The sequence below is a fragment of the Megascapheus bottae genome, chromosome 7 (genome assembly GCF_031878675.1).
Source record: "Megascapheus bottae isolate mThoBot1 chromosome 7, mThoBot2.hap1, whole genome shotgun sequence".
Taxonomy (NCBI): domain Eukaryota; kingdom Metazoa; phylum Chordata; class Mammalia; order Rodentia; family Geomyidae; genus Megascapheus; species Megascapheus bottae.
The window spans coordinates 32,109,621-32,135,756 of record NC_143515.1 but is presented as its reverse complement, the minus strand read 5'-3'; the positions used below and the strand labels follow the sequence as shown (position 1 = coordinate 32,135,756).

At 41.3% G+C, this 26,136-nt stretch overlaps 1 protein-coding gene and 1 long non-coding RNA gene across 3 annotated transcripts in view; one reads left to right on the top strand and one right to left on the bottom strand.

Annotated features, from left to right (window-relative positions):
• The window catches only part of Stambp (STAM binding protein), a 35,740-nt gene that overhangs the window by 2,670 nt on the left and 6,934 nt on the right, over positions 1 to 26,136 (top strand). The window contains exons 1-7 of one of the 2 annotated variants that reach the window (XM_090336675.1): positions 2,751 to 2,828; positions 4,284 to 4,332; positions 11,356 to 11,431; positions 12,436 to 12,531; positions 13,593 to 13,959; positions 18,634 to 18,758; positions 19,838 to 19,975. In XM_090336675.1, the coding sequence (XP_090192801.1) occupies positions 2,798 to 2,828; positions 4,284 to 4,332; positions 11,356 to 11,431; positions 12,436 to 12,531; positions 13,593 to 13,959; positions 18,634 to 18,758; positions 19,838 to 19,975 (882 nt within the window). In that variant the 5' untranslated portion in view covers positions 2,751 to 2,797. Of the gene's footprint in view, positions 1 to 2,611; positions 2,829 to 4,283; positions 4,333 to 11,355; positions 11,432 to 12,435; positions 12,532 to 13,592; positions 13,960 to 18,633; positions 18,759 to 19,837; positions 19,976 to 26,136 lie in introns of those variants that run through there. The other variant, XM_090336677.1, reaches the window with a different exon arrangement.
• LOC150060537 (uncharacterized) overlaps positions 1 to 26,136 on the bottom strand; it is a 491,819-nt gene that overhangs the window by 459,350 nt on the left and 6,333 nt on the right. Inside the window, exon 2 of the long non-coding RNA XR_016536236.1 lies at positions 7,929 to 8,004. This is a non-coding gene — a long non-coding RNA (uncharacterized LOC150060537). The remainder of the gene's footprint in view (positions 1 to 7,928; positions 8,005 to 26,136) is intronic.

The following is a 26,136-nucleotide window of genomic DNA, read 5'->3' as shown; positions in this document are numbered from 1 at the left end:
CGCTTGGAATGCGAGAGTTTTCTGCGGATGATGGATGCAGAAATAGGAACTGGCAGGAAACCCCTACCTCAATTATAGTTTGTTCCTTTAATTTGGGTCGGCTCTCTTCCGGGTTTACCAAGAGGGCCGCTGCAGAGCTCGCTCTCCATTGGACGAAATTCCCACGGCCACGATTCCAGCCCCACCCACCAGCTTCCCTGGCCCGCTCCTAAATCCCAGGGAGTGTAATTGACAGCCTGGCTGGGTGGGCGTGGCACCGGAAGTGACGTTTGCGGAAGCGCCGAGTGTCATCCTCCAGGAAAGGTGGGAAGGGGTCCCGGGGATGTGGTGGGACCGGGGCTGTGAATGTGATGAGACCGAGGCCGGGAGGGAGGGAGACTGAGCCGCAGTGAGTGTGGGGCCTGCAGCCTTCTCCTCCCCCGCGAGCCTCTTCCAGGTCCGCTGCGCGCTTGGCACCCGAGGCTCCGGTTCCTCCCGTCCCTCGGGCTTCCCCCCCTGCTTCCTCCCGCCTCCCGCCACCTGCCAGGCCCTGCACTACCCGAAAACCTCAGAGGATTTCTGTCCGGGATTGGCAATTGGGGCTTGGATCCCTGCAGGAAGGGCACCTCCAGCACTTGTCGGTGGACCTCTCCCTGCAGTGTAGGCTCCACCTCCACTAGTCCCTGCTACTTCCTTTTGTCGCCTCTGTGACTTTCTCCAGGCCTGCCTTCCTCGCCACCTCTTCCTAAAGGGAGAAATGCCGGGGAAGCATCTTCTGTGTCAGCAGTTGACTCGTAGACTGTGCTGGGGTAGTTGGGATGCTTCTGCACTCCTAGTAGCACTCCCCAGCCTTTGCTGTTCATGAGGACGTTTCATGAGGAGCTTCGTGCAGGAAATGCGGCCCTCATATTGAAACCTCTGCACATGACTGTATCTGAGGGAATGATTAGAGTAGAAGGCAGAAAAAATTTGAGCGGCTAACCAAGTGAGATTGAGGTGAGATTATGTGTGCAAACTGGAACCCTGACGAGCAACAGCTTTCTGTTGGAGAGGAGTAAGGTACAAGGATAGAAAAAACAGGAGAGCAGTTGACATGGAGCCATGAACTCTAAAGTGAATTCTATAGCTTGTGCATTCTAGAGGGCGTTGGTTATAGTGGACTAATTCAGTGTGTATCGAATATCCTGGTTCCTTTGGAAATGACAGAGAATGGTGGTAACAGTGGAATTTGGGATCTGGTTCTAATAGCAGCAGTGTCTAGAAAGATAGTGGGATTACTGGAGTTTGGAGTTCAGGGAGGGAAAACATCCAGATTAAGGTGTCACCCTCTGCACTTTTTGCTTTTTGTTTTGTTGTTGTTTGCCGGTTGTGGGGCTTGAATTCAGGACATGAGCAGTCCTTGGACTTTCTCAAGGATAGTGTTCTACCACTTGAGCCACAGCACCACTTCCAGCTTTTTCTGTGTATGTGGTACTAATTGAACCCAGGTCTTTGTGCATGCTAGGCAAGCACTCTAACCAGTAGGCCAAACTCCTTGCCCACCCTCTCCAGTTTTAAGGTACTTTTGTGTCCTTTCGTTATTCAAAAAATACTTTTTGTGGATGAATTTTTGTTTTAGAGGCTGAAATATCTTATTCTGATAATAATGAATAATATATACTGTGTGGAATAGTGGTTTAATGAGCAGCGTTATAACTGTGAATATTCCCAGAATGCTTCCCTGGTTAACCTTGTATTCAAATATGGAAGTGTATACCTCCCCTCCCCCCCAAAAAAAGTCAATTACTATCAGTAGAATAAAAAATTATCACACTTGAAGTCACTTAATCCTTGTGAAAGTTCACTGAATGCACTCTTCCAAATACTGGAATAAGTGGAAGTAGGTAGTTGAAGAAAGAAATTATAAGAAAACTAGAAGATAGTATTCTTATGATCATGGTGCTCTAGACAAGTTCTTCTAATAGAGAATTGCAGACTGGAAGGGGCAGAACTGATCCCACTGTGGCCTATTGTAATTATATTCCTGTATCAGGCACAAGGATGGAGTTTCTGGTCTGCCAGTCTTATAATTTTTCAGGCTACCTTGAGGGTCTTGGTCTTTTTTAATAAAATAGTATATGTTAGCTATACAATGGGGAGATTACATACTGACATTTCCACACATGCTTACAATATACTCCAGCCAATCTCTCTCCCCTCTATCATTATCCCTTATGCCCTTACCCCTTCCTAATACAATTTCAACAGGTTTCATTGTCCTATTTTTATAGACACCAATTATCTATTTTATCCATATTCATCCTCTTTCAGTCCCAACCATTTCTTGCTAGTACCCTCCTCCCAAAAGACCCAGTCCCTCTCCCCTTGCGCTCCCCAACCCCTTATTGATCAACAGCTTTCATTTAGGTTCATTATGCTGTTTTTATACATGGTTGTATGTATCTCAAAATTATTCAGAGGGTCTCAACCCTTTTATAGGAAAGAGATTATTTGTCTGAATCACAGCACATAGTATATTTTTTCCTGTACTTTCTTAAGGCAGAGTTTTATGAATTATGAGATAAACATCTGTGCTAGACTGCAGGGATGATGGGACCCATGGTTGTGATTCTTTTCTTGTTTCTGTCTCAGGATCTCTTTATCCTGATGTCTGACCACGGAGACATGAGCCTCCCCCCTGAAGACCGCGTGAGGGCTCTCTCCCTACTGGGAAGTGCTGTAGAAGTGAATGAAGACATTCCACCCCGTCGATACTTCCGCTCTGGAGTTGAGATTATTCGGATGGCATCCATTTACTGTGAGGAAGGCAACATTGAACATGCCTTTATCCTGTATAACAAGTACATCACGTAAGACACCTACAGTTTCCTTGTTCTTTGCTGGTGGCTGATATCTCACTTATTCTGCCCTTGTGCTTCCTTATTCTTCTCATACTTGCTAAAAGGAGAGACCTTTATAACATATTTGCTATTAATCATTTTTTCCTAGCAGCTCCTACATACTGGTTGTCCTTGTCATTCAAAGACATGAGTACTGAAGAAGTTGTTTTCATGACTCATACTTTCATGAGTAAGAGACTTTTGGCCTATGCCTACATGGCTCAGCTGTTAGACAAAAGAGCTGGTAGTTACAGGACTTGTTACATATTGATGAGTGCTTTTACTGTGCTTTTTCTATTCACACAGCCAATTATGGGATTATGGTAGGTATATCCCAGCTCCAAAATTCCTTATCTCTATTTATTTTGAACAAAATTAAGTAATGTAGGAAAATCTTTTCTTCTTAGCCTTTACCATAGAAATAAAAATAATTAAGGACTGCTTACAATTTATATGGTTCGTCGTAAGAAGACCTTCCTCTTGAGTTGTTCATCATCTTAGAGTAGGCAGTAAAACTAGAAGATCTCAGTACCACTAACAGGGAGCAACTCCTAAAGCCTCAGTGACAAAGAATGATGCTTTGTTTAGCAAAGAAATAATGCTAAAGGTCTTATTTATCATTTCTAGTCTTGTTCTTTTATAATACCAAGGCCTATGAAAAGTAATTATATACATTTGTACAGCTCTTAGTAACTCATGGGTTATTTAAGCTGAATAATTCCATTGGTCTTCATGGGTCTGTGTGCACTGAGTAGGGCATGTCATCCTAGCATTCTTTATATGAGGAAGCAAGCTCAGAGTTGATTATGTTCCAATTCGGAGTGACAAAACCTAGGTTTTGTAACTCCTACTTCAGTGTGCATTTGACAACAAGATTATCACTGAGCTATATCCCTGACCCCTTGATTTTTTGAGTGGGCAATATATACATGTTATATAGAATTCAGAAGTCACCAAAGAGTATAAGTGGTTAAAAAGTTACAGGCACTGGTGGCTCACACTTGTAATTCTAGCAACTCAGGAGACTGAGATCTGAAGATTAAGGTTCAAAGCCAGCCCAAGCAAGAAAGTCCACTCTTGAGACCTATCTCCAATTGACTACCAAAAAAAGCTGAAGTGGAGCTGTGGCTCAAGAGGTAGAGCACTACCCTTGAGCAAAAAAGCTCAGGAACAGTGCCCAGGCCCTGACTGAGTTCAAGCTCCAGGACTGGCACCAAAAAAAAAAAAAAAAGTAACTTTCCTTCCTATGTCCTCCTTTCTTCCAATCTTTGTGTTTCCTTTCACCAGAGATATTACTCTTATTTTTTCTATAATTGTCCTTCCGGACAGATTTATATGTGTGTGTGTGTGTGTGTAGTCATGTGTGTATACATATCTGTTAATAACCTTAAGTTTTTTTTTTTTTTTATCACATCTTCCTCTTAGGATTTCCAACTTTGGCAGTGAAGAATTCATTATTCTGGAGCTGTCCTAGGTGTTGAATGTTTATAGTAGCATCCTAGATTTTTACCCCCATCCTAGCCCTGACCACCAAAAATGTCTTCAGATGTTAGCTAATACTGAGGTACAGAAATCACTCCAGTTAAGAATTCTCTAAGCAAAACTGTAGAAGAGTGAACTCTTTCATCTGTTGTAATTTTTCTCATGATGTGTTGGCTTTCCTTTTATTTATTTATTTTTTAAATTTTATTGTAGGGGTAATGTATAGAGGGGTTACAGTTACATTCATCAGGTAGTGGGTGCATTACTTCTCGCACATTGATACCCCTTCTCACGTTTGGTCCCCAACCTGTTGTGATTTTAGAGTGGAGAAGAAGAATGGCTAGATCCTTTTTGTTTTTATGTTTAGAAATATTGCCTGCTTCCTCAGCGTTCTGGTGATTCATTAAAAACCATAATGCCTTGTCTATGGCTTCATTGTTGATTGTATGTGTGAGCATGTGTGTGCACGCATACAAACATGTGTACCAGTAAGGAGGCATGAACTCAGGGCCCTTGTTATACTCTTGCTTAGCTTATTTCTGTCCGTTCAAGGCTAGCATTTTCCTACTTGAGCCACCCCACTTCTGGCCTTTTGCTGGTTAATTGGAGATGAATCCCTTCGATTTGGCTGCCCAAATCCTCGATCCTTAAATCTCAGCCTTATAAGTAGCTAGAATTATAGGTGTGAACCACCAGCACCTGGCCATGTTGATAAGTTTTTATAGAATTAAAATTATATGTGTGCTTCGTCTGGCTCTTTTGAGTTTTCATTCTTAGGCGCAAAATGTATTTTTCTACTAAGCTTCTTTGACTGTTATCCTCTTTATATACTTACTCTACTGCTGGACAAAATAATATTTTTGTATATTTCAGTTATCTTTTAGATTGTTTTCTCAAAATAAAACCTAGGACTACAGTTTAGTAAATTCATAGGATTTTTTTTGCCAGGTATTTTCTGAAGGATCTTCTGAGTCCTACTCCCTTATATAGAGAATGCTTTCAGAGTAAGGATTGTATTCATTCAACAAACATGTATTAAGTGTACCTACAATCTACTTGGCACTAGGTTTTAGATACACAGTAATCTCCAATTAACTAGTAAACAGCCAGGCTGGAGGTGTGGCTCAATTGGCAGAACACCAGACATGAGGAAGCAAGAACAAAATAATTTTAAAGGTACATGTGTTTGAATGGTAATCCCTTTGTTCAGCTACTTAAAGATATTTTTTAATGTATTTTTTGATCTTTGAATTTTGCCCCCAAAAATACATATGTGAGCTAGGTCCTGGTGGCTCCTATCTATAATCCTAACTATTCAGAGCTAAAATCTGAAGATTGAAGTTCAAAGCTAGCTTGAGAGACAAATCCCCAGACTCTTGTCCAACCAACCAGAAAAAAGCAGGAAGTGATAGAATGCCAATACTGAACTAAAAAAAGTCAAGCAAAAGCTAAAGGCCCTGAGTTCAAGGCAAATATGAGTGCCAAAAAGAAAAAGAAAGAGAGGGAGAGGTAGAAGAGGAGGAAGTGGAAGAGGAGAAAGAGGAAGGGTGGGGGAGGGAAAGGAAGGAAAAAAATAGTACATGGGAGGCTGGGATATAGCTCACTGATAAAGCAGGAGTTTACTTTATATAAAGCCCTGGGTTTGATCCCTAGCAAAACACACACACACAGAGTATATTAGTACATGGATGACTTGGATGCTCAAGAAAGTACTTTAAAAACAAACAAACAAAAAACTTCCCTATAAGGGGAGATCATTTAGTTGGATGAGCAAAGTCTAGGGGAGATTTATACCGGGGGGAAAGGGGCAGGATATTAATTCTTGATTAATTGAATTTGGGAATTAATTTGAGATTTCTTTTGGGTTAGCTTGGCCTGAAGCAATTAATAGATCTATCTTCATTTTTCTGGCTTCTGCTTTCAAGAGTGTGATTCTGATTCTGTGTACTGACAAGCACAGGAGTTGCAAAGAAGTTTTAACTCAGTGATCCTTAGCTCACTTTCCTACCATATATTACTTGGTATACCAGTGACAGTGGCTTACTGTGTCAGTTACTACAACTGTAGAGAGAGTGGAGAGAGTAGGCATGTACCTCAGCACTCTTCTACTCCCTCCCCCGACCCTGCTATTGTGAACATTTTTCTAGACCTTTTGTGGATACTACTTTGGTTCAGCATTTAAAAGGCATGTCTGTCCTTTCTCTTGGAGCAGTTCAGGCATCTTAATGATCTCAGACATAGTTCCCTTCTCAGTAGTTTCCCTGCTGAAGGAATGCTTTGCCTTTTGCAGACCCCAGTATAGAAGAAAGATCTTCAGCATATTAAATCAGTACATATTTTTATGATGAGCACAGACAATAAACTAGGCAGTGGATTCTTTCACAGCTTTTTATGGTCATCAGCTAGGCTACGAAGAAGGTACTTGGAGTATTCAGGCGGTTCGTGTTTGATGCGGGAGCCTGCTATAACACAAGTCCTCTTTTCTGAAAATAAATTGTCACCGTGTTGAAAGTGTTTGCTGGGATTAGGGTTTATAGACTGAAGAAGGGTTTACCTATGATCATGCTTTGCTGATTAACTTTTTTTGAAAGATTTTATTAACACTGATCATTACATCATATTTCAAATGTCTTGTTTAACAAACAAGTATTCAAGAAGGGAATCTATATGCAGTCACTGGCACATAGATTTTAGAACCTAATTAAAATTAAGCTGAGGGTTTGAATGTCATAGATACGTATCAATCTATATAATTTAACAGTATGTCTATAGAATATATATCCCATCATAGATTTTTATGTCTATGTAGTTATGTTTATACCTCCAAGACCATGTCCATAACCTTGGGTACCCAAATATTGAGTCATCACTCTTGGACTGTTTGGATCTAATTTCCACTTATTAAGGAGACCTTTTGTTCCTTTGGTCTTGACTTATCTTGCTCAACATTATTTGCTCTAGTTTCATGTACTTCCCAGCAAATGCTATTATTTTGTTTTGTCTGTTGGCTATGTATAATTCCATTGTATATATGTACCACATTTTTGTATCCACACATCTGTAGTAGGGCATCTGGGTTGTTTCTATTGCTTGGTTATTGAGAATAGTGCAGCAATGAACATGGCTGTGGCAGGTGTCCTTTCTTATCCTGGGTTATGATGCTCAGGATAGATGCACAGGAGTGATATGGTAGGATTGTAGGGAAGGTCTATTTTTAGGGGTTTTTTTGTTTGTTTGTTTGGTTTTTTTTTTTTGTGGGTCATGGGGCTTGAACTTAGCCTAGGCACTGTCCCTGAGCTCTTCAGCTCAGGGCTACCCCTGAGCCTAGGTGTTGTCTCTGAGCTCTTTAGCTCAAGGCTACCACCCTACCCTTGAGCCAAACCCCACTTCCCTGTTTTCTAGGGCTTAGCTGCAGATAAGAGTCTCAGGCCCTTTTGTGCCTTGGCTGGCTTTCTACCTTGATCCTCAGATCTCAGCCTCCTTTATAGCTAGGATTACAGGCATGAGCCACCACGCCCGGCTATTTTTAGTTTTTTAAGAAACCTCCAAGCTGCCTTCCAGAATAGCTATACTAGTTTACATTCCTACCAGCAGTGCAGTAGGGTTCCTCTTCTTTACATCCTCACCAGCATTTGCTGTCTGAGTTGCTGATTAACTTTTAAGCCTGCAAGAAATGAGATGAAAATCCTTACTACATTTATATTATAGAATTATTGCTTGACTTTTGAATTAATTGTTTTTAAGAAAATTAGTCAAGTAGAAAGAGAAATTTTACCCACCAGTGGAGACCAAAGAAACTCATGTGCATGGGTGGATTATACTCTGTATCCTGTTCTTCCTTCGCTTTCTTCATAATAGTGTCTGTCTATATCAACACATACTGAGCCATCTTACTCAGAGCTGGCTCTTTCTGCCTGAAACAGTCTAATTCCAAATCACTTCATGGCTTACCCTCTTCTAGTCCTTTGCTCTGATGCCACCTTCTCTTTTTTTGTTTCCAGGCCTGGGCACTGTCCCTAAGCTCTTCAGCTCAAGGCTACCACTCTACTCCTAGAGCTTCAGCACCACTTCCAGTTTTCTAGTAGTTAATTGGAGATAAGAGCCTCATGGTCTTTAGTGCCTGGACTGGCTTTGAATCACAATCCTCAGATCTCAGCCTCCTAAGTAGCTAGGATTACAGACATGAGCCACTGTGCCTGGCTTACTGTCAGTTCTGTATTGAGAACAAGTGAATAGAAGAGAACAGGAATGTTTTCATTGATGCAGGCTTCAATACCAAGCATTTTCAACCTGCTAGAGGTAGTAAATATATACCTTGGTCTTGAGGCTCAAGAGGAGGTTTGCTGCATTATAAATCTGTAGAATATAAGAACTATGTCTAACTTAGTATCCTCAGTTTGAACAAATGACTCTGTAATGACTTCAGATATAGAACTCAAGAAAACTTATCTTTTCCATTAAGGGAATATTTTTTCCCTTTTGAAACAATATTTAAAATGCCAGGAATGTGGCTTAGTGGTAGAGTGCTTGCCTAGCATGGATAAAGACTTGGAATCAATTTCTCAGTACCACACACACAGAAGTCCAGAAACGGCCCTAGGGCTCAAGTGGTAGAATCTAGCCTTGAGCAAAAGTAGCTCAGAGACAGTGCGTAGGCCCTAAGTTTAAGCACCAAGACTAGCAAAAAGAAAAAAAGAGCATTTTAATTTCTTATGTGTAAAATAGTATTTTTCTCAGTCATCTTATAAAAAGAAAAGCCAGATTTACAAAGGGAAATGGATTGCCCAGCAGAGTGGTGTATCAATGACAAAAAAATGAATGTTTATAAGCTAGGTCTGAATCCTGGCTACTCAGGAGGCTGAGATCTGAGGATCATAGTTCAAAGCCAGCCTGGGCAGAAAAGTCTGTAAGACTGGAAGTGATCTGTTGCTCAAAGAGCAAAAAGAACTCAGAGACAGCTCCTAGGCCCCGAGTTCAAGCCTCATTACTGACCAAGGAGGAGGAGGAAGAGGAATGTTTGTACACTAAAAAATTTAAATTCATTGAATAAAGCCCTCAAAATAGTGGGTACTTCAGGTAATGCTCCTGTTCAGTTTTGCTAAAAGGCATAGCAACAATTAGTCCCTCCTAAAGGGAAGATTTTTACAACCATTTTAGTTTTAGAATTACTCTTTCCCTAAGGAGGCAAATCAATTGAATTGGATTGGATTGAAATAATATTTGTATGTGCCTGAGATAGACCTGAATAGGATTTGTTTGGGTGGGGTTGTCTTTGATTTTTTTGTTTTGTTTTGTTTTTTTGATGGCCAGCCTTGGGTACTGAACTCAGGGCCTGAGCACTGCCCTTGTGCTTTTTCAAGGCTAGCATTCTACCACTTGAACCACAGCGCCACTTCTAGCTTTTTCTGTGTATGTGATACCAAGGAATTGAAACCAGGTCTTCAAGCATTCTAGGTGAGCACTCTACCACTAGGCCAAACTCCCGGTCCCTTGTCTTTGGTCTTATTGAGTCTTTTTCCTCCATGTACATCTCTCCAGGGGCAGAAAAGAGAAACAGATTTATCTCAACTGGAGTATTTAGAGGTGTGTGCAATATACCCTCTTGATCTCTATTACGACTTATTCTGTTTAAAGATGTATTTGTTCAGAACTCCCAAAGAATCTGTAGAGGCAGCATGACACACTGGCTAAGAACAGATTTCTGTAGCTGACCTGCTAGCGTTGAAATTCTGAGCTTGCCAGTTTCTTGCTGTGGCAAGTTAGTGGACTTCTTATTGTTTTTATTGTCGTTAAGAAGATGCCATAAATATTAAGAGGCCTGTAAGTTGATTCACTTTATTTCCCCCACTGAGCTTTCTAGCCAAGGCCAGTAACCGAAAGAGAAAATCCACCATCTGATATTTAAGCCTTTTTCATCGGAGATCATAAGGCATATAATATGTATGTTATGCACACAATACAGTTCTGTAACCGTAACACATACACTAAGCATATCCCTGTTTGGTATGGTACAAAGAAGTTTTTTTTTTCCTTTAAAAGAATATTATCCCTTGCTGAATGCTGATGCCTTATGCCTATAATTCTAACTACTCAAGAGGCTGAGATCTTGAGTATCATCATTCAAAGCCAGCTTGGACTGCAAAATGATGAGACTCATCTCAGATTAACTACCAAAAAGCCAGAAGTAATGATTAATGCTTTAATCTTGAGCACAAAAGCTCAGAGTCAGTATCTAAGCCCTGAGTTCAAGCCCCAGAACTGGCACTAAAATAAAATATAGCCGGCTGTGGTGGCTCATACCTGTATTCCTAGCTACTCAGGAGGTTGAGATCAGAGGATCACAGTTCAGAGGGCACTAAAATTCCAAAGTCCATGAGACTCCTATTTAACCACCAGAAAATCAGAAGTGGGACTGTAGCTCAAGGGGTAGGGTGATATCCTTGAGCTGAACTGCTCAGGGACAACTCCCAGGCCCAGAGTTCAAGTCCCACTACTGACAATAAATAAATAAAATAAAAACTGGCAGAGGTAACAGTTATAATAATAATAATGAACATGGTTTTTTATTAACCTTCTGCCCCAAGCTGCCAGACTGTCCTTTTAAGAACATTTTTTTTTTTAAACAAAGGCTCTTTCCTTTGAAAGCCTGTCATGTCACACTCACAAAAAAAATCTCTCTTTGGAAGTACATTTTGGGAACAGAATAGGCTTTGTCTGTCTGTCTGTTTGTATGTCTGTCTGTCTTAGGATTTTGTTTGTTTGACCATTCTCTTTAATTTAAAGACCTAGTGCTTGCTGTTCCATATCTGGTTTGGGAGAAGGCAAGGCTGTTTACTACTTCCAGGGATGCAGTTAGTATACAACATGGCCTGTCTAAATGTCCTTGTTCTCTCTTCTGTACCTCTAGAAACCCTTTATGGAGTGGCTTCAGGATAAAGGATGTGCATTGCTATATGGTCTCACAGACATTTGGGCATTCTCTCCATATGTAATTATTCTGATCCAATTTTCTTAGGCTCTTCATTGAAAAATTACCAAAGCATCGAGATTACAAATCATCTATCATCCCAGAAAAGAAAGACACAGTAAAGGTGGGTCTTCATTTTCATTATTGTCCATCTAAAAGCTTTAATAGACTTTAAGAGAAAAGTTAATAGCCAGGCGAGGTAGCTCACATCTATAATCCTAGCTACTCAGGAAGCTGAGATCTGAGGATTGTGGTTCAAAGGCAGCCTAGACACTAGTCTGTAAGACTTTTTCTTTTGGTTGGTTGGTCGTGGGACTTGAATTCTGAGCCTAGGCACTGTCCCTGAGCTCTTCAGCCCAAGGCTACCACCCTGCCCCTTGAGCTACAGCCCCACTTCTGGTTTTCTGGTGGTTAATTGGAGGTAAGAGTCTCACGACTTTAGTTTTCGTCCTGGCTTTGAATGGTGATCTTCAGATTTCAGCCTCCTGAGTAGCTAGGATTATAGGCATGAGACACAGCACTAGCTAGTGAGACTCATATCTCCAATTAACCACCAGAAAACTGAAAATGGCATTGTGGCTCAAGGGGTAAGGTGGTAGCTCAGGGACAATGCCCAGGCCCAGAGTTCAAGTCCCACAATCGATTGAAAAAAAAGTTATAGTCTCAGCTGGGTGCCAGTGATTCATGCCTATGATCCTATTTACTCAGGAGGCTGAGATCTGCAGATCACAATTCAGAGCCAGTACAGGCAGGAAAATCGGTGAGACTCTTTATCTCCAGTTAACCAACAGAACACCAGAAGTATCACTGTGGTTCAAAATAGTAGAGTACTAGCCTTGAGCAAAGGAGCTCAGGAACAGCACCCAAGCTGTGAGTTTAAGCCCCAAGACTGATAATAAAAAAAAGAAAAAAAGTTCTATTCTCTGAATCTGAGCAGCTATGGAGCCCAGGAGATGGAGATAAGGGTATCTCTCTATTTCTCCAGAACAGATATGAAATAGCAGGAGTGACTGGGCAGTGGGCATTTCAAATTAGTTTTTCAACATTATTGACTGTGCCAATTTATGTCTAGTGAATTAGATAGCATTAGAATTGTTCTGATTCTCAGTTTCTGTTTTTTAATCTCAGAAATTAAAGGAGATTGCATTTCCAAAAGCAGAAGAGCTCAAGGCAGAGTTGTTAAAACGATATACCAAGGAATATGCACAATATAATGAAGAAAAGGTCAGTATATAATAGCAGAGGAAAATACTTCAGTATCTTATGCTTTGCCCTGGGAGTACACTGTTATTTCAGCATATTCTGTGATTTTTAATATGTCAGTTAACTTTGGGGAGGTAAGAAGAGGCCAGTAACTCAGAAAAGGAGAATACCAGTGGTTACTCTGAGGATTCTGACATATATTTGGTTTAATTGTCCAAGAAGGTGACTTGAGGGACAGGAAATTTATTGCCTGTCTGCTATATCTTGAGCAAAAACCTGAAATGAAAGTGTTCACCAAAATTTGGGGGGGGGGGTACCATAGATTTTAGAGGTTTGAGTTACATTTGATTATACCCAAAGCAGTTTGTAGTAGTTGATTTTTTTCCCACCCATCTCCAATTGAGTCTTGTTAGGAAGATTCAGTTAAATAATGTGAAGAAATGCCCAGGGCACTGCAGTGGTCCCTTGTCAGACATCAGTACACACTGCAAGCATTTACATGTCATTTGTAGCTGTCTCCTGGGTTCTGTTTTGCAGTCTGGTGTTGAAAATCAGCAGAGGATGAATAGCTATAAAGCATACATTTCTAAGGCACTAAGTGAGTGAAAATTTCTTTTATTAGAGTTTTTCACTTAATGTTTCTTGTTAGTTTAAATGTCATTGTGTTGAACTGATTGTAGAAAATTTTTCAAGGCTTCATTCTGGGTTAAAATCTACCAGAGTTCTCTAACATAGCAGGTATAAATTTTGAATTGCTCTATTTTATAACCTTACCTGGGATGTATACATTCACACAGTTTAAGAATAGATCTATGTATGATGACGGTCATGGGGTACAAAAAATTAAAATACATCAAGATTTCAATAATGATAAGAATGCTTTAGAAGACTGAAGTACTAAGAGGACTGGGATTTTATCCTTGAAGATAGGTATGCTGTGTCTGAGTAGAAAGGGATAGTAACTCTATTCCATGGGTATTGATGTAGCAAAGGAAGCACAAGTACACACAAAAGTACATTTTGGAAATCTCCCTCCTGAGAATCCTTGTTCTTCTAAGGTGTAAATTGATCTGTCTTTGTAGAAAAAAGAAGCGGAGGAATTTGCCCGGAATGTAGCCATGCAGCAAGAGTTGGAAAAGGAAAGACAGAGGGTAGCACAACAGAAACAGCAGCAACTGGAACAGGAACAGTTTCATGCCTTTGAGGAAATGATTCGGAACCAGGAGCTAGAAAAAGAGAGACTAAAAATTGTACAAGAATTTGGGAAGGTGGACCCAGGCCTTGGTGGCCCCCTGGTACCGGACTTGGAAAAGCCCTCTTTGGATGTGTGCCCAACCTCACCTGTCTCATCTACACAACCTTCAGGCTGTAACACAACTGGAAGGCCAGTGAAGCCACCAGTGGTAGACAGGTCCTTGAAACCTGGAGCACTGAGCTACTCGGAAAGCAGTGAGTCCATTGCTGTCCCCTTCCATCTATTTTGCCACCATTCAGAGCATCATTCTGGGGATTCAGATTAGGAGTGCCCCCGTGATCCCACTTACTAGGCTTTGGTCACAGAGCCCTATTAAATACTTGCTATCATATTGTATCCTGTCACACTGGTTAGCTTGTAAAAGTGGCATTTACTCATATAGTTTATCTCAAACCTGGTTAATTTTCTGAAGACTCAATATTGTGCTTGAAAGTCAGACTCTCAAGCTTTAAGGGTGCTATAATATTTGAAATGTTCTATGAATTAGAGACCACAGATTTTTGTTGTTGTTGTTTGGTTTGGGGTTTTTTTGTGGGTCACGTGGCTTGAACTTGGCCTGGGAACTATCCCTGAACTCTTCAGCTCAAGGCCACCACCCTACCCTTGAGCCAAGCCCCACTTCCCTTTTTTCTGGAGGTTAATTGGAGATAAGAGTCTCAGGTCTGGGGCCGAGAGTTTGGCCTAGTGGTAGAATGCTTGCATAGCATGCACAAAGACCCGGGTTCGATTCCTTGGTACCACATACATAGAAAAAAGCTGGAAGTGGTGTTGAGGCTCAAGTGGTAGAGTGCTAAGCCTTGAGAACGTCCAAGGACAATGCTCAGGCCCTGAGCCCAAGCCCAGGACTGGCAAAAGTCTTTTTTTGCCTGGGCTGGCTCTGAACCTTGATCCTCAGATCTCAGCCTCCTGAGTAGCTAGGATTACAGGCATGAGCCACCACACCTAGCTCACAGTTTGGTTTTTGTAAAAGGAGATTTTCAGGGACCAGGAGTTTGGCCTAGTGGTAGAGTGCTTGCCTAACATGCACGAAGATCTGGGTTCAATTCCTTGGTACTATATACATAGAAAAAAGCTGGAAATGGTGCTGTGGCTCAAATGGTAGAGCACTAACCTTAAGAAAAGGACAAGACTCAGATCCTGAGCCAGTCTCCAGGACTGGCAAAAAAAGAAAAAAGGAATTTTGAAATGTATAGAACCACTGTGCAATTCAATGACTAATTTTAAAAATAAATGTAAAGCAGGCTACTGACTTTTGCCTGCCCCAAAACAGGAGCTTGGTAAAGATATAAATGATAAAAGATATATAGAGTGATAATACAGTTGACCCAAGATCACTATTGACAGTCTTTGCTCCTTTCATCAACAATTTGTGACAAGGAAATAACGATGGGACTGAGCGTTGGTAGCTTATGCCTTTAATCTTAGCTAGACAGGAGGCTGAGATCTGAGAATCATAATTGAGTGCCAGCTCAGGCAATATTCTTATCTCCAATTAACTACCAGAAAACTGGAAGTGGCCCTGTGGCTCAAAGTGATAGAGCCTTAACCTTGAGCATAAAAGTTCTTGGACAGTACCTAGGCCAGGGTTCAAGCACCATGATTGACATAAAGAAAAAAACCAATGGGATAAAGATAAATATATATGCATTTTAGAGTACATTTTAGAGAATTAGAATCAACTCCAAAACAATCATTAAGAGAAATTAACTTTATAGAAACTTCTTGTACAAGTGCAGTATAAGAAGAGAAGGGGAGGGCCGGAAGTTTGGCCTAGTGGTTAAAGTGCTTGCCCATCATGCATGAACACCCGGGTTCGATTCCTCGGTACCACATACATAGATAAAAGCCAGAAGTGGTGCTGAGGCAGAGCTCTAGCCTTGAGAAAGTCCAAGGACAGTGCTCAGGCCCTGAGCTCAAGCCCAGGACTGGCAAAAAAAAAAAAAAAAAAAAGAAGAGAAGGGGAGCTAGGCTTTGTGCCTGGCCTCTAAAACCTTCTTGCTCCAGTAAAGACTTGAGACTACTGTTTCTACATAAATCTGTTCTGAAGAGACTGGATACATAGGTTGTTAGGATATTCCCTAGCCTCTTGTTTACATTGCCTTCTACCTTTCTCTGTTTCTGCCTTCCCTACTTTGTGTGTGTGTGTGTGTGTGTGTGTGTGTGTGTATGTGTGTATGTGTGTATGTGTGTGTGTGTGAAGTTTTTCTAGTTCTCCTCCCTCAATCAGATTGACTCTGTTATCCATAAAACTCCCAGAGCTGTCTTTATCTCTAATATAATTTAGGTCCATTTACTTGATAATGCACAGTCATTTTTAACTTCTTACAGGTTAGGTCTTCAGTCTTACACATTTTTGTGGTCCCTATGGAATGAGCACAGTGTCCACTTATGTGTACTTAGTACATATAAGTGGTTATTGAAGTAAAGGAAGTGACTGTTGCAAACTTGATCATCCTTAGATACCATCATCAGACTGCCATGTGACTGTGTCTCCTGCTCTTACTTTGTTACTTCTCTGGCAGTTCCAGCTTTGTTGTCAAATGTGTAAAGATGCCTCCTACCCTTAGCTTGCTGGCTCTCAAAGGACTTTTCCATTGTGTTCAGGTACTGAGTCCCTTCTTGGCATCCTGAAGCAGATTTTATGAACTACTTTGTTAATGCTTTCTTGAAAGACCAGATGTTGTTAATTTTCCTTGGGTTCTTTTGTCTTTTAAACTTTCTTCTAAAAGCCTAAGTAAACCCAGAAGTAACATTTTCCATTACCAAGAATACACCTTAGAGTATTTCTTAAGAGTCATACTCCTTCATACACTTATAAATAAGATAAAGGAGGTGTTAAAAAAATTCACTCAAATGGAGAATTTATTTGTTAATTCTCAAATATCTCAAGAACTTTTTAAAAAATACTAGTTTACTCTTGTTCAATGATTTTTGTCTGTGTATGTACAAGTAATGGGGCTTGAACTCAGAGCCTTATATTCTCACTTGGCTTTTTTGATGAACGCTAAAACTCTACCTCTTGAGGATTTTTTTTTTTTTTTTGGTAGGTCGTGGGGCTCAAGCTTAGAGCCTGGGAGCTGTTCCTAAGCTTTTTCTTCTCAAGGCTAGTGCTGTACCACTTTCAGCCATAGTGCCACTTCAGTTTTCTCTTGGTTAATTGGAAGTAAGAGTCTCTTAAACTTTCCTACCAGGGCTGGCTTTGAACCATGATCCTCAGATTTTGGGCCTCCTGAGTAGCTAGGATTACAGACACTAGCACCCAGCACTTCTGGGGTTTTGCTAGTTAATTGAACATAAGAGTCTCATAAACTTTTCTGCCCAAACTGGCTTTAAACTGTGATCCTCAGATTTCGCCCTTTTTAGTAGCTAGGATTATAGACATAAACTGTTGGTGCCTGCCATTGTGTAAATGATTAAAGCCCGATTTTAGTTTTTTTTTTCCTTGAGTTATTAAGAGCATCAATTCAAAATTCAGTTCAATTGTAATTTAAAAGCCCAGGGCCTAGAGTGTAGCCTAGTGGTAGAGTGCTTGCCTAGCATGCGTGAAGCTCTGAGTTTGATTCCTTGATAACACATACACAGAAAAAGCTGGAAGTAGTGCTGTGGTTCAAGTGATAAAATGGTAGCCTTGAGCAAAAGTGCTCAGGGAGGATAGTACCCTGGCCCTGAGTAGCAGGACTGTCAGGGAAAAAAAAAAAAAAGTCCACAGTTTTATCTAAATCAAATATAAATGCAACAATCTATCCTTGCCCCACTGTAAGCCTATGAAATTAGCACATTATGTGCTTCCAAAATACAGTGATTAGAAAGATGCAGGATTGTCAGCCCCATTCCAAAAGGGAAAAATAGAGAAAAAGAAAGGAGTAATTGCTACTAAGTAAGTCCAAAACCCAACAAGGGAAATGACCTTAGGTCTGTAGCTGATGAATAATCTTTGACTCCAAGGCCACCATCCTGAGCACAGTTGTCAGGTGTTTGACCTCCTATATCTCAGGCAGCCCATCCCTGTGGACTCAGGCCACCCAGCAGTCTACCCAGTCCTTAGGGTACAGTCTCCTGCCACAGCTTTCCTTGGCTGGAGCAATATGATGATGGCCCTATGACGTTAGGGTCTCAAGAGGCTACCCTATTCCCATAGTTCTAAAAGGCATTTCTTGAATGAGGACTTTCTTTGCTAGTTCTGTCCCTCAGCCTACAGCCCCTCTACAACATCCTTTGAAAAGCAGGTAGAGGCCACTATGGCCCCATAGCTTTTAGAGGAATTGGCTTATATGAATATAGAGGTTGAGACATTCTGCAAGGCTTTCTGCAAGGTGGCAATTCTGAAATGCTGTTAGCATGGCTGAATCATCTTCTAAAAGCCTTAGAATCAGGGAAGTTGTGTGTCTGTTTCAAGATACATGCCTGAGAAGCTATAGTGCCACTGGTCAAATCCTAGAGCCCAAAGGCCAGAAAACCTGTAATTCTGATTATTTCCTTTGCTCATGCCTTTTCTCTTCTTCTAGGCCCCCAGCTGAGCGTGGAGCACCCACCCCAAAGGAAGTTATTCCCTACTCAGTCCGGTTGCACACACCTATCCAGTCTCCTTCAGAAACACCCTCACAGACATACTCAGTTCTCTGGTACTCCTTAACCCAGGCAAGCTGACACCTAAAGTTAACCTGTACAGCTCCTAGTCAGCTATGGCCAGAAGTTGGAAACAAGACTTTAACAGCCCATTTTGAGTATCTTTAAGATGGATGCCCACTCATTGCCTGAAGGTTGTAGATTCTAGTGGCAGCATTGCTCTCTTGGGGCTGTCAGCTGTAAAGACTGCTTAGGAAGATTCAGCTCCATGGTCTCAGACGTTTTCCCCTTCTCCATTACAGTTCCTACAATCAATGGATTGCGCCATGTGGTTGTACCTGGGAGGCTGTGTCCACAGTTTCTCCAGTTAGCCAGTGCCAACACTGCCCGGGGAGTAGAAACTTGTGGAATTCTCTGTGGAAAACTGGTAAAAAGAAAACCTACTCAACTTGAGACTGTGTCTTCCCCCTTTTCCTTCTCTGACTCTCAAAGAAGAAGATATCCAGGGACAGTTACCACCAGGCCCTCCACGGGCTATATATCATAGTCACTTTGAACTTGGTGACTTTGTATCTGGTTGCTTTTCAGTGTGCCTTGAATTGAACTACTGGCTTTAATGCTGTAGTTAGAAATACCTAATTCTAAATCTAGTAGGAAGATACACTTATTATGTTTATGTTGTATTCTGAGCACCTATTTTCTCGTAGATTCTAAGAATCTGAAGTGTTAGGCCCATGGTGTCTCCAATCACTTGGAGAAAAGGGAAATACAGGGTTGGAAGTTTGGCCTAGTGGTAGAGTGCTTGCCTAGCATGCACGAAGACCCGGGTTTGATTCCTTGGTACCACATACATAGAAAAATGTCGGAAGTGGTGCTGAGGCTCAAGTGGTAGAGCTCTAGCCTTGAGAAAGTCCAAGGACAGTGCTCAGGCCCTGAGCTCAAGCCCAGGACTGGCAAAAAAAAAAAAATGGAAATACACTGAGTAGAATGTGTAATTGAGCACTAATATGAGGAAGGAAAGGTCATTGAATGAAGGCACTAGAACCCAATCCTAAGCTGCTGCATCTATCAAAGAATGAAATGGAATAGACTTAACCTGAGCCTTAAAGGATAAGGACTAAACAGTGAAAAGTAAACTGCTTTAGACATGAATAAAGAAGGGGAAAAAAAGGTATTCTAACTGGAGCTTCTCAAGAAGCTACCAGGTCTACCATAAGTAGACCTGTTTGGTTGTATCCCCTAGGGTTGTGATGTTTACCTAAGCTGTGCGTCTGATGGGATTTCTGGGGTTGATCTCAGGATCAGTCACTTTATGGAGCAGCTCAGCAATGCCCATGAGTAGCTAGGTTTGTGGACCACTGAAATGAGGAATTCAGAGAGCACAAAGGAAAGTCATGCTTGATAGGAAGGGCCTTCACTGCACGGATGTGTAACTTTCCACTCTTATGACAGACACTTTTGCTAGAGTGCCAGGAGATTGTGATGAGTTGTTTTCTCCTTTGGCAGATGAGGAATGAATTTACCATCACGCATGTTCTCATCCCCAAGCAAAGTGCTGGGTCTGATTACTGCAACACAGAAAATGAAGAAGAACTTTTCCTCATACAGGATCAGCAGAGTCTCATCACACTGGGCTGGATTCATGTAAGCAAATCTGAGCTCTCAGGACTTGTCTCCTCTCCTTGTGCTTATAAACACACTGTTTGCTTCTTTCTTTGAACCAAGTAAATCATCTCCAGATTATTTTCCTTCCTTCAGATGCAATTGTCAGCATATTAACTGTTTGCACTCCATTACTAATTTCTGGGAACTACCTAGGACTTTTTCATTATTAATGTTCTGCTTGTTAGTTTTTTCTTAATAAAAATAAACTAATTTCTCTAGATTTCCAGTTTCCCTGTGCATGTGAATGCTGATAGGATGCTAGCCTAGAGTATATATAGGTATTGGCCCTAGAGACTATATCTGCCATATACAAGTGATGTTCTAAAAGAAATATATATCAAAATAGTTCAAAGGAGCCAAAGAATTAATTCAAGATGGTGGCAGCTGGCCTTTATTAAACAGCAAATACCTTCGTGTCAACCAGAGTTGCCACCAGTGTATACAATTTCCAAGTGTTTGCATGTCTTGTGCATCTAGTTAAGTAAAATAGAATTCTTAATTTTTCTTTCTGCTGCCCACAACACTTCATTCTCACTGATTAACTTGCTTTTCATATTGTGTTGACATTTGTGAGATGCAGACAATTCTTTGACTTGTTTCTGGATATGAAAAGATTGCGTATACTTTCATGTCAGAATTTACAGACCAATACTGACCTGTGAGACAGGCCCACGGGCATTCATCTTTTCTGCAGTTCAACAAACTTTTACTGTAGCTCCCCACTGTAATAAATAGGATAGAGATACTTATTTCCAATCTGCCAGGGGATATAAATATGTGAAATCTGATTTTAGTTTAATAGGGAGATTAACTAAATAGACAATAAACAACTCTTCACATGAAATCGAGTGTTCAGGGGGAACTGTGTTATTCAGAGGAAGGAAGTATATCTGCCGTGAGAATTTGGACAACTTGAGGGTAAAGAGGAGTCCATGTGAAGGGGACAGCAATGGGACTTGGCACTGGAACAATGAGTAGTTTGGTTTGCCTGGCTTTATGCTTTGCATCAGAAACAATGGTAAATAGGTTTTACCATGACACTGGAGTCTTTCTAGAAACCTTGCCCAGACATGCAGAACAATTCTACATTTTAGTAAATGGAGAATTCTGATTAAAATTATTTGAGGGGCCAGGAGTGTGGCCTAGTGGTAGATTGCTTGCCTAGCATGCATGAAGACCTGGGTCTGATTCCTTGGGACCACATACACAGAAAAAGCTAAAGTGGTGCTGTGGCTCCTTGAGAAAGCCCAAAGACAATGCTCAGGCCCTGAGTTCAAGCCAGGACTGGCAAAAAAAAAAAAAAAAATGAGCCTGGTACTGGTGGCTCATGCCTGTAATCCTAGCTACTCAGGAGGCTCAGATCTGAGGGTCCCAATTCAAAGCCAGCCCAGGCAGAAAAGTCCTCATGAAACTCTTATTTCCAATTAACTACTCAAACAATGAAAGTGGAACTGTGGCTCAAAATGGTAGAGTGTTAGCCCTGAGCAAAAGAGCTCAAGGATGGTATGTAGGCCTGAAATTCAAGCCCCATGACTGAAAAAAAAAAAAATGAGCAGAACAATGATAAGATCAAAGCCATACTTTAGAAAATTTAGCATGTTAACTTTAAAATCTAAAGGTCAGTTGAAACAGGAAGCTCATTTAAGGTTAAGGTGGTAATAAAATCTATTGATGATGAGAGCCAGGATAATGGTAGTGTGTTTGGCAAGAAGATGATGAACGTGGGATTTCAGAGGATTCAGGAATGAGTAATACAGGATGATGAGTAAGAGTTGGTGATGACTCAGATCTTTGGGAACTGGCTTATGGGGGTGGCAGTGATCAGCTCCTAAGTATAACTGGGGGATATAAGGATGACTAACTTTGGAATTGGGGTTCAATTCTGAGCATGTTGAATTTGAGGTATTTATGAGATATCAGATTTCTAGAGAAATTAGTTTATTTTTATTAAGAAAAAAACTAACAAGCAAGTCCTCAAGATCAAGGTCAAAGCAAGAAAGAATTCTGGGACTCTTGTACATTGAACCGGCCTTGGTAGCTTTGGAAGTGGCAGAGTTGGCAAGACAAAAGATTCAATGGCTACTGGGAAGATAGGCTACCAAGGGAGGTAGCAAACGTATCTACTATCAAAAGTGAAAGGTGTGTGAGGAAGCAGTGTGTGGGGGACAGTTTCATGTGCTTTGTGCTCCGGCATGGTGAAAACTTGAATCAGACAGTTGGATTTGCTGAGATCACTGCAGACCTCACATCAGTGGGTTTTAGGTCATGGTGGGCATAGACTTATAGGGATTATGTGGCAAAAGTGAAATGGAGATTACTACCTTAAAGAGCCTGGCTCTGGAGGAATGGGGAGAAGCAAGATGGTATCTTTTATATCTTGCTTCTTTTGCTCAATCTTTTTAGTGGTTCATCTTCTGTCATGTAATTGTCTGGATATATTTTATGCCCTGTGAGTCAGTAAAGAAGGAGGAAAAGAGCAGAAGTGACAAGGTAATATGACAAAAGGAAAGTGCCAAAACAGAAGTACTAAGGAAGAGTTCATCTTCCTACAGGGAAGAAAACATCCACTCCTCCTAGTCAGAATTAAAAGAGAGATAAAGACACAAAGAATATCATATCACAAAATTAGAAAAAAGAATTTGGGGATAATTAGTATTTAGAATATAGGTAGAAGAGCTAAGGCAGAAATAATTAAAGATACCTAAGTATGCATGAGGATCTAGCAAGAAAAAAAATTTAGAGCTAAATGGCTAGAATTTTAGGGTTTTTTTTTCATCTACTTGATGTTTCCGCATCATATCATCTACCTTTGGGATTAAAAAACAAAACAAAAAAGATAACCATAGATTTACTCATACCATAACATTTCAAGAGGGTCTGAGTGCTGTGGCTCAACCTGTAATCCTAGCTACTCAGGAAGCTGAGATCTGAGGATCTCAGTTCATAGCCACCCCAGGCACTAAAGTCCTCCTTGAGACTCTTATCTCCAAATAAGCACTAGAAAACCGAAAGTGGCACTGTGTCTTAAGGGGTAGGGCAGTAGCCTTGAGCTGATAAGCTCAAGGACAATGCCCAGGCCCAGAGTCCAAACTCCCTGATTGACACCCCCCCCCCCAAAAAAAAAAAATTTGTTTTCAAGAGGAGAATGCAAAAGGTCAGTACTTCTTTGTATACCTTAAAAACTACAAAATCAACTTCTCTCATCAAAAATTGTCACATATTGATCATTCACTGGCAACTCTTTGAGTTGGAGGCCATCTCCGTCCTGTCTCCATCCTTAGCCCTCTCACCTGACTGCCTTGCTCCTGTCTACACACCCAGACCATCCTCAGCCTTCACTTTTACATGTTTTCTCTTCCTGAAGGTGCCTGCTTCTCTCCCCAACAGAGTAAACATAATATACATTTGCTCAAGACAGTTGACTGTGAAGGAAAGAAGGTGAAAAGGCATACACAGTAGCATGGAGGAAGACTGAGGGGCAAAGAAAGAGCTTTTTTATTCAGCTTCAGTTATTCATTGAACCCCCGTCCCTTATCTTTCAAGCCACCCATCTGTAGATTTTAGGCGTGGATTGGTTTGTGTCATCCTAGTTTGCTCCCAGTTAGAAACCCAGGCTCTAACCATGGGATGAACTGGGTTGACATAGGCCATTGCTCCATAGCAGTCTGAAGGATTACATTATAATCAGATAGGAACGGTTCGAGCCTGTGGTCTCCAGCATTCTTTCATGTTCCCTAAGGGCCTGGGTGGACCAGTCCTGGGTGCTCTCTTAATAACCTTCTGCCCTGAAGACCTCTTACACCATGGTGAGCAAATCTTGGCCTTCTGGATAATGGTACTTTGCAAACAAAGCCACACAAAGAAATCATTTTGCAAGTTAATGAAAAGTGTAAGTGTTCACTCTCGTGATGGGTATTTGTACAGGTGGGGTATACTTTTGGAAAATTCCTTTCAGGAAAATTGAATTTTTCACAATAGGTTTAAAAACAATAAGTGATTTCACTAGCACACCTCTCTTTCTCTACCTCTCTCTCTCTTTCTCCCTCAATGCAGGTTGATGCATTTTTAAAATCATATCAGGTCTTTTTTTCCAGTCTGGTAACCTAAAATAATACCTCCTCTAAGATAAACATAAACCATTTTGTAGCTGTTAATTTATACTGGGGGAGGGGGGGCGTTGGCGGGAGTTTGGCCTAGTGGTTAAAGTGCTTGCCTAGCATGCATGAAGACCTGAGTTTGATTCCTCAGTACCACATGCATAGAAAAAAGCCAGAAGTGGTGCTGAGGCTCAAGTGGTAGAGCTCTAGCCTTGAGAAAGCCCAAGGACAGTGCTCAGGCCCCGAGCTCAAGCCCAGGACTGGCAAAAAAAAAAAAAAAAAAAAAAAAGAATTAAATGGAACCCTGATGGTTACTGTGATCCTAGGTACTTCAAGAGGCTGAGATCTAGAGGATCATGGGCTAAGGCTAGCCAGGCAGAAAAGTCTGAGAGACTCCATCTCTACAGAGATATGCACCTGTGATCCCAGCAACTAAAGGAAATCTAAAGTAGGCTAAATATAGTTCAATAATGTGCCAGGACAGGAAGTGAAACCTTATCTTAGAAGCAACCAACAGGAGCCAGCCTAGGTTCGGTTTAAATTGGAAACTTCTCTCCAACTTACTATCAAAAAAACCAGAAGTGGATCAGTGGCTCAAGTAGTAGCACACTAGCCTTGAAGAGAAAAAAAAAAGAAATCAAGGACATTGCCCAGGCCCTAAGTTCAAGTCCTAGGACAGACACCAAAAAACAACAACAGGAAAAACCAGCAACCAGGAGTTGTGGCTCAGTGATAGAGAACTAGACTAGCAAACTTGAGACCGAATTCAAGTACAGCCAAGAAAACAAAAAGAAAATAAATATGCTTTAACACACACACACACACACACACACACACACACACACAAAATAAATATCTTGAAACAAATGAGATAAACTGAAAGCACACTTGGACGTTGCTTAAACCGATTACCTTCAGCCTCTATTCTCCTTTCAAATAGATGGGCTCTTCTGCATAAATTAATTGGTCTCTGAAATCCCCATCTGCCATATCTTCTTGGCTACTGCTGAACGAGCAGACCTTTTTTCTTATATGCCAGGAGGAAGACTCATTTATCTACTTGGGGTGTATTAAGTCTGGTTCCCATCATGTCGAAATATTAGGCAGCATGTACCATCTGTTCTAGCAGTGGGTGATTCTTCATCATGTAGAGAGATTGCCAGGAGACAAATACACCTTAATCATTTGTTAGAAATTACAAAACTGCATCAATCAAAGCCTGAACCTTAGAAAGGATTTTTAAAAAGGAAACGTTCACAGGCCACTCTCGTGCTATTGATACTTGCTGCAGACACACACTTAGATTGTCCATCATGTTAACCCCACTACCAGAAGCCCCTTCAATCCTTCCAAAGCAGGAAGCAGCAAACCGACCCCTCTCCAGTCTCCAGGCCGGGGACGAAGGTGCCCTGGGCAGCTTTCCCCATTCTCCGGACCACCACCACACGAGTCTCCCGTCTCCTACCCAGAAGAAAAAAAAATGATCTCTCCTTGAACACCCGGGAGGACAGTTTCCTCTCCTACCACATCACCAGACTACTTCTGGTCTCCATGCTCCTGACCTTGGCAATGCCCACCTCACCTGTGTGCCTACACTAACGTCTCCACTCCCGTTTCTATAACCCAGGTGTCTTGCAGACGATGCTCTTGCAAGAGAGCATCCTGCAGCATCCGTCGCCCGTGACGGCGATGTCACGCGCATGTGTACATGCGCCTACCCCACCCAGGCTACCTAAGCTATGGGTCTCCTAACCTATGTCCAGGCACCTTGGGCTGCAAATGGAGTGCCCTGCTAGTCTCCACACCAGTCCTTTATCTGCCCAGAACTTCAGGGAAACCTTTGTTTGACAGTTGGGACCTAGACCTTAATTTACTTTCAAAAAGTCAGAACACATGTAATTAGAGCATGGCACAAGATGCCTTTCAGCCTAGGCTAGTTCTACTCAGACTTTTCTCAGGTTTTTCAGTGGTTTTCAAGTTTCAGTATTGCAGATCAATGTATTTCACACATGGTATTCCTGAGCTCTGCCCTCAAACCTGCAC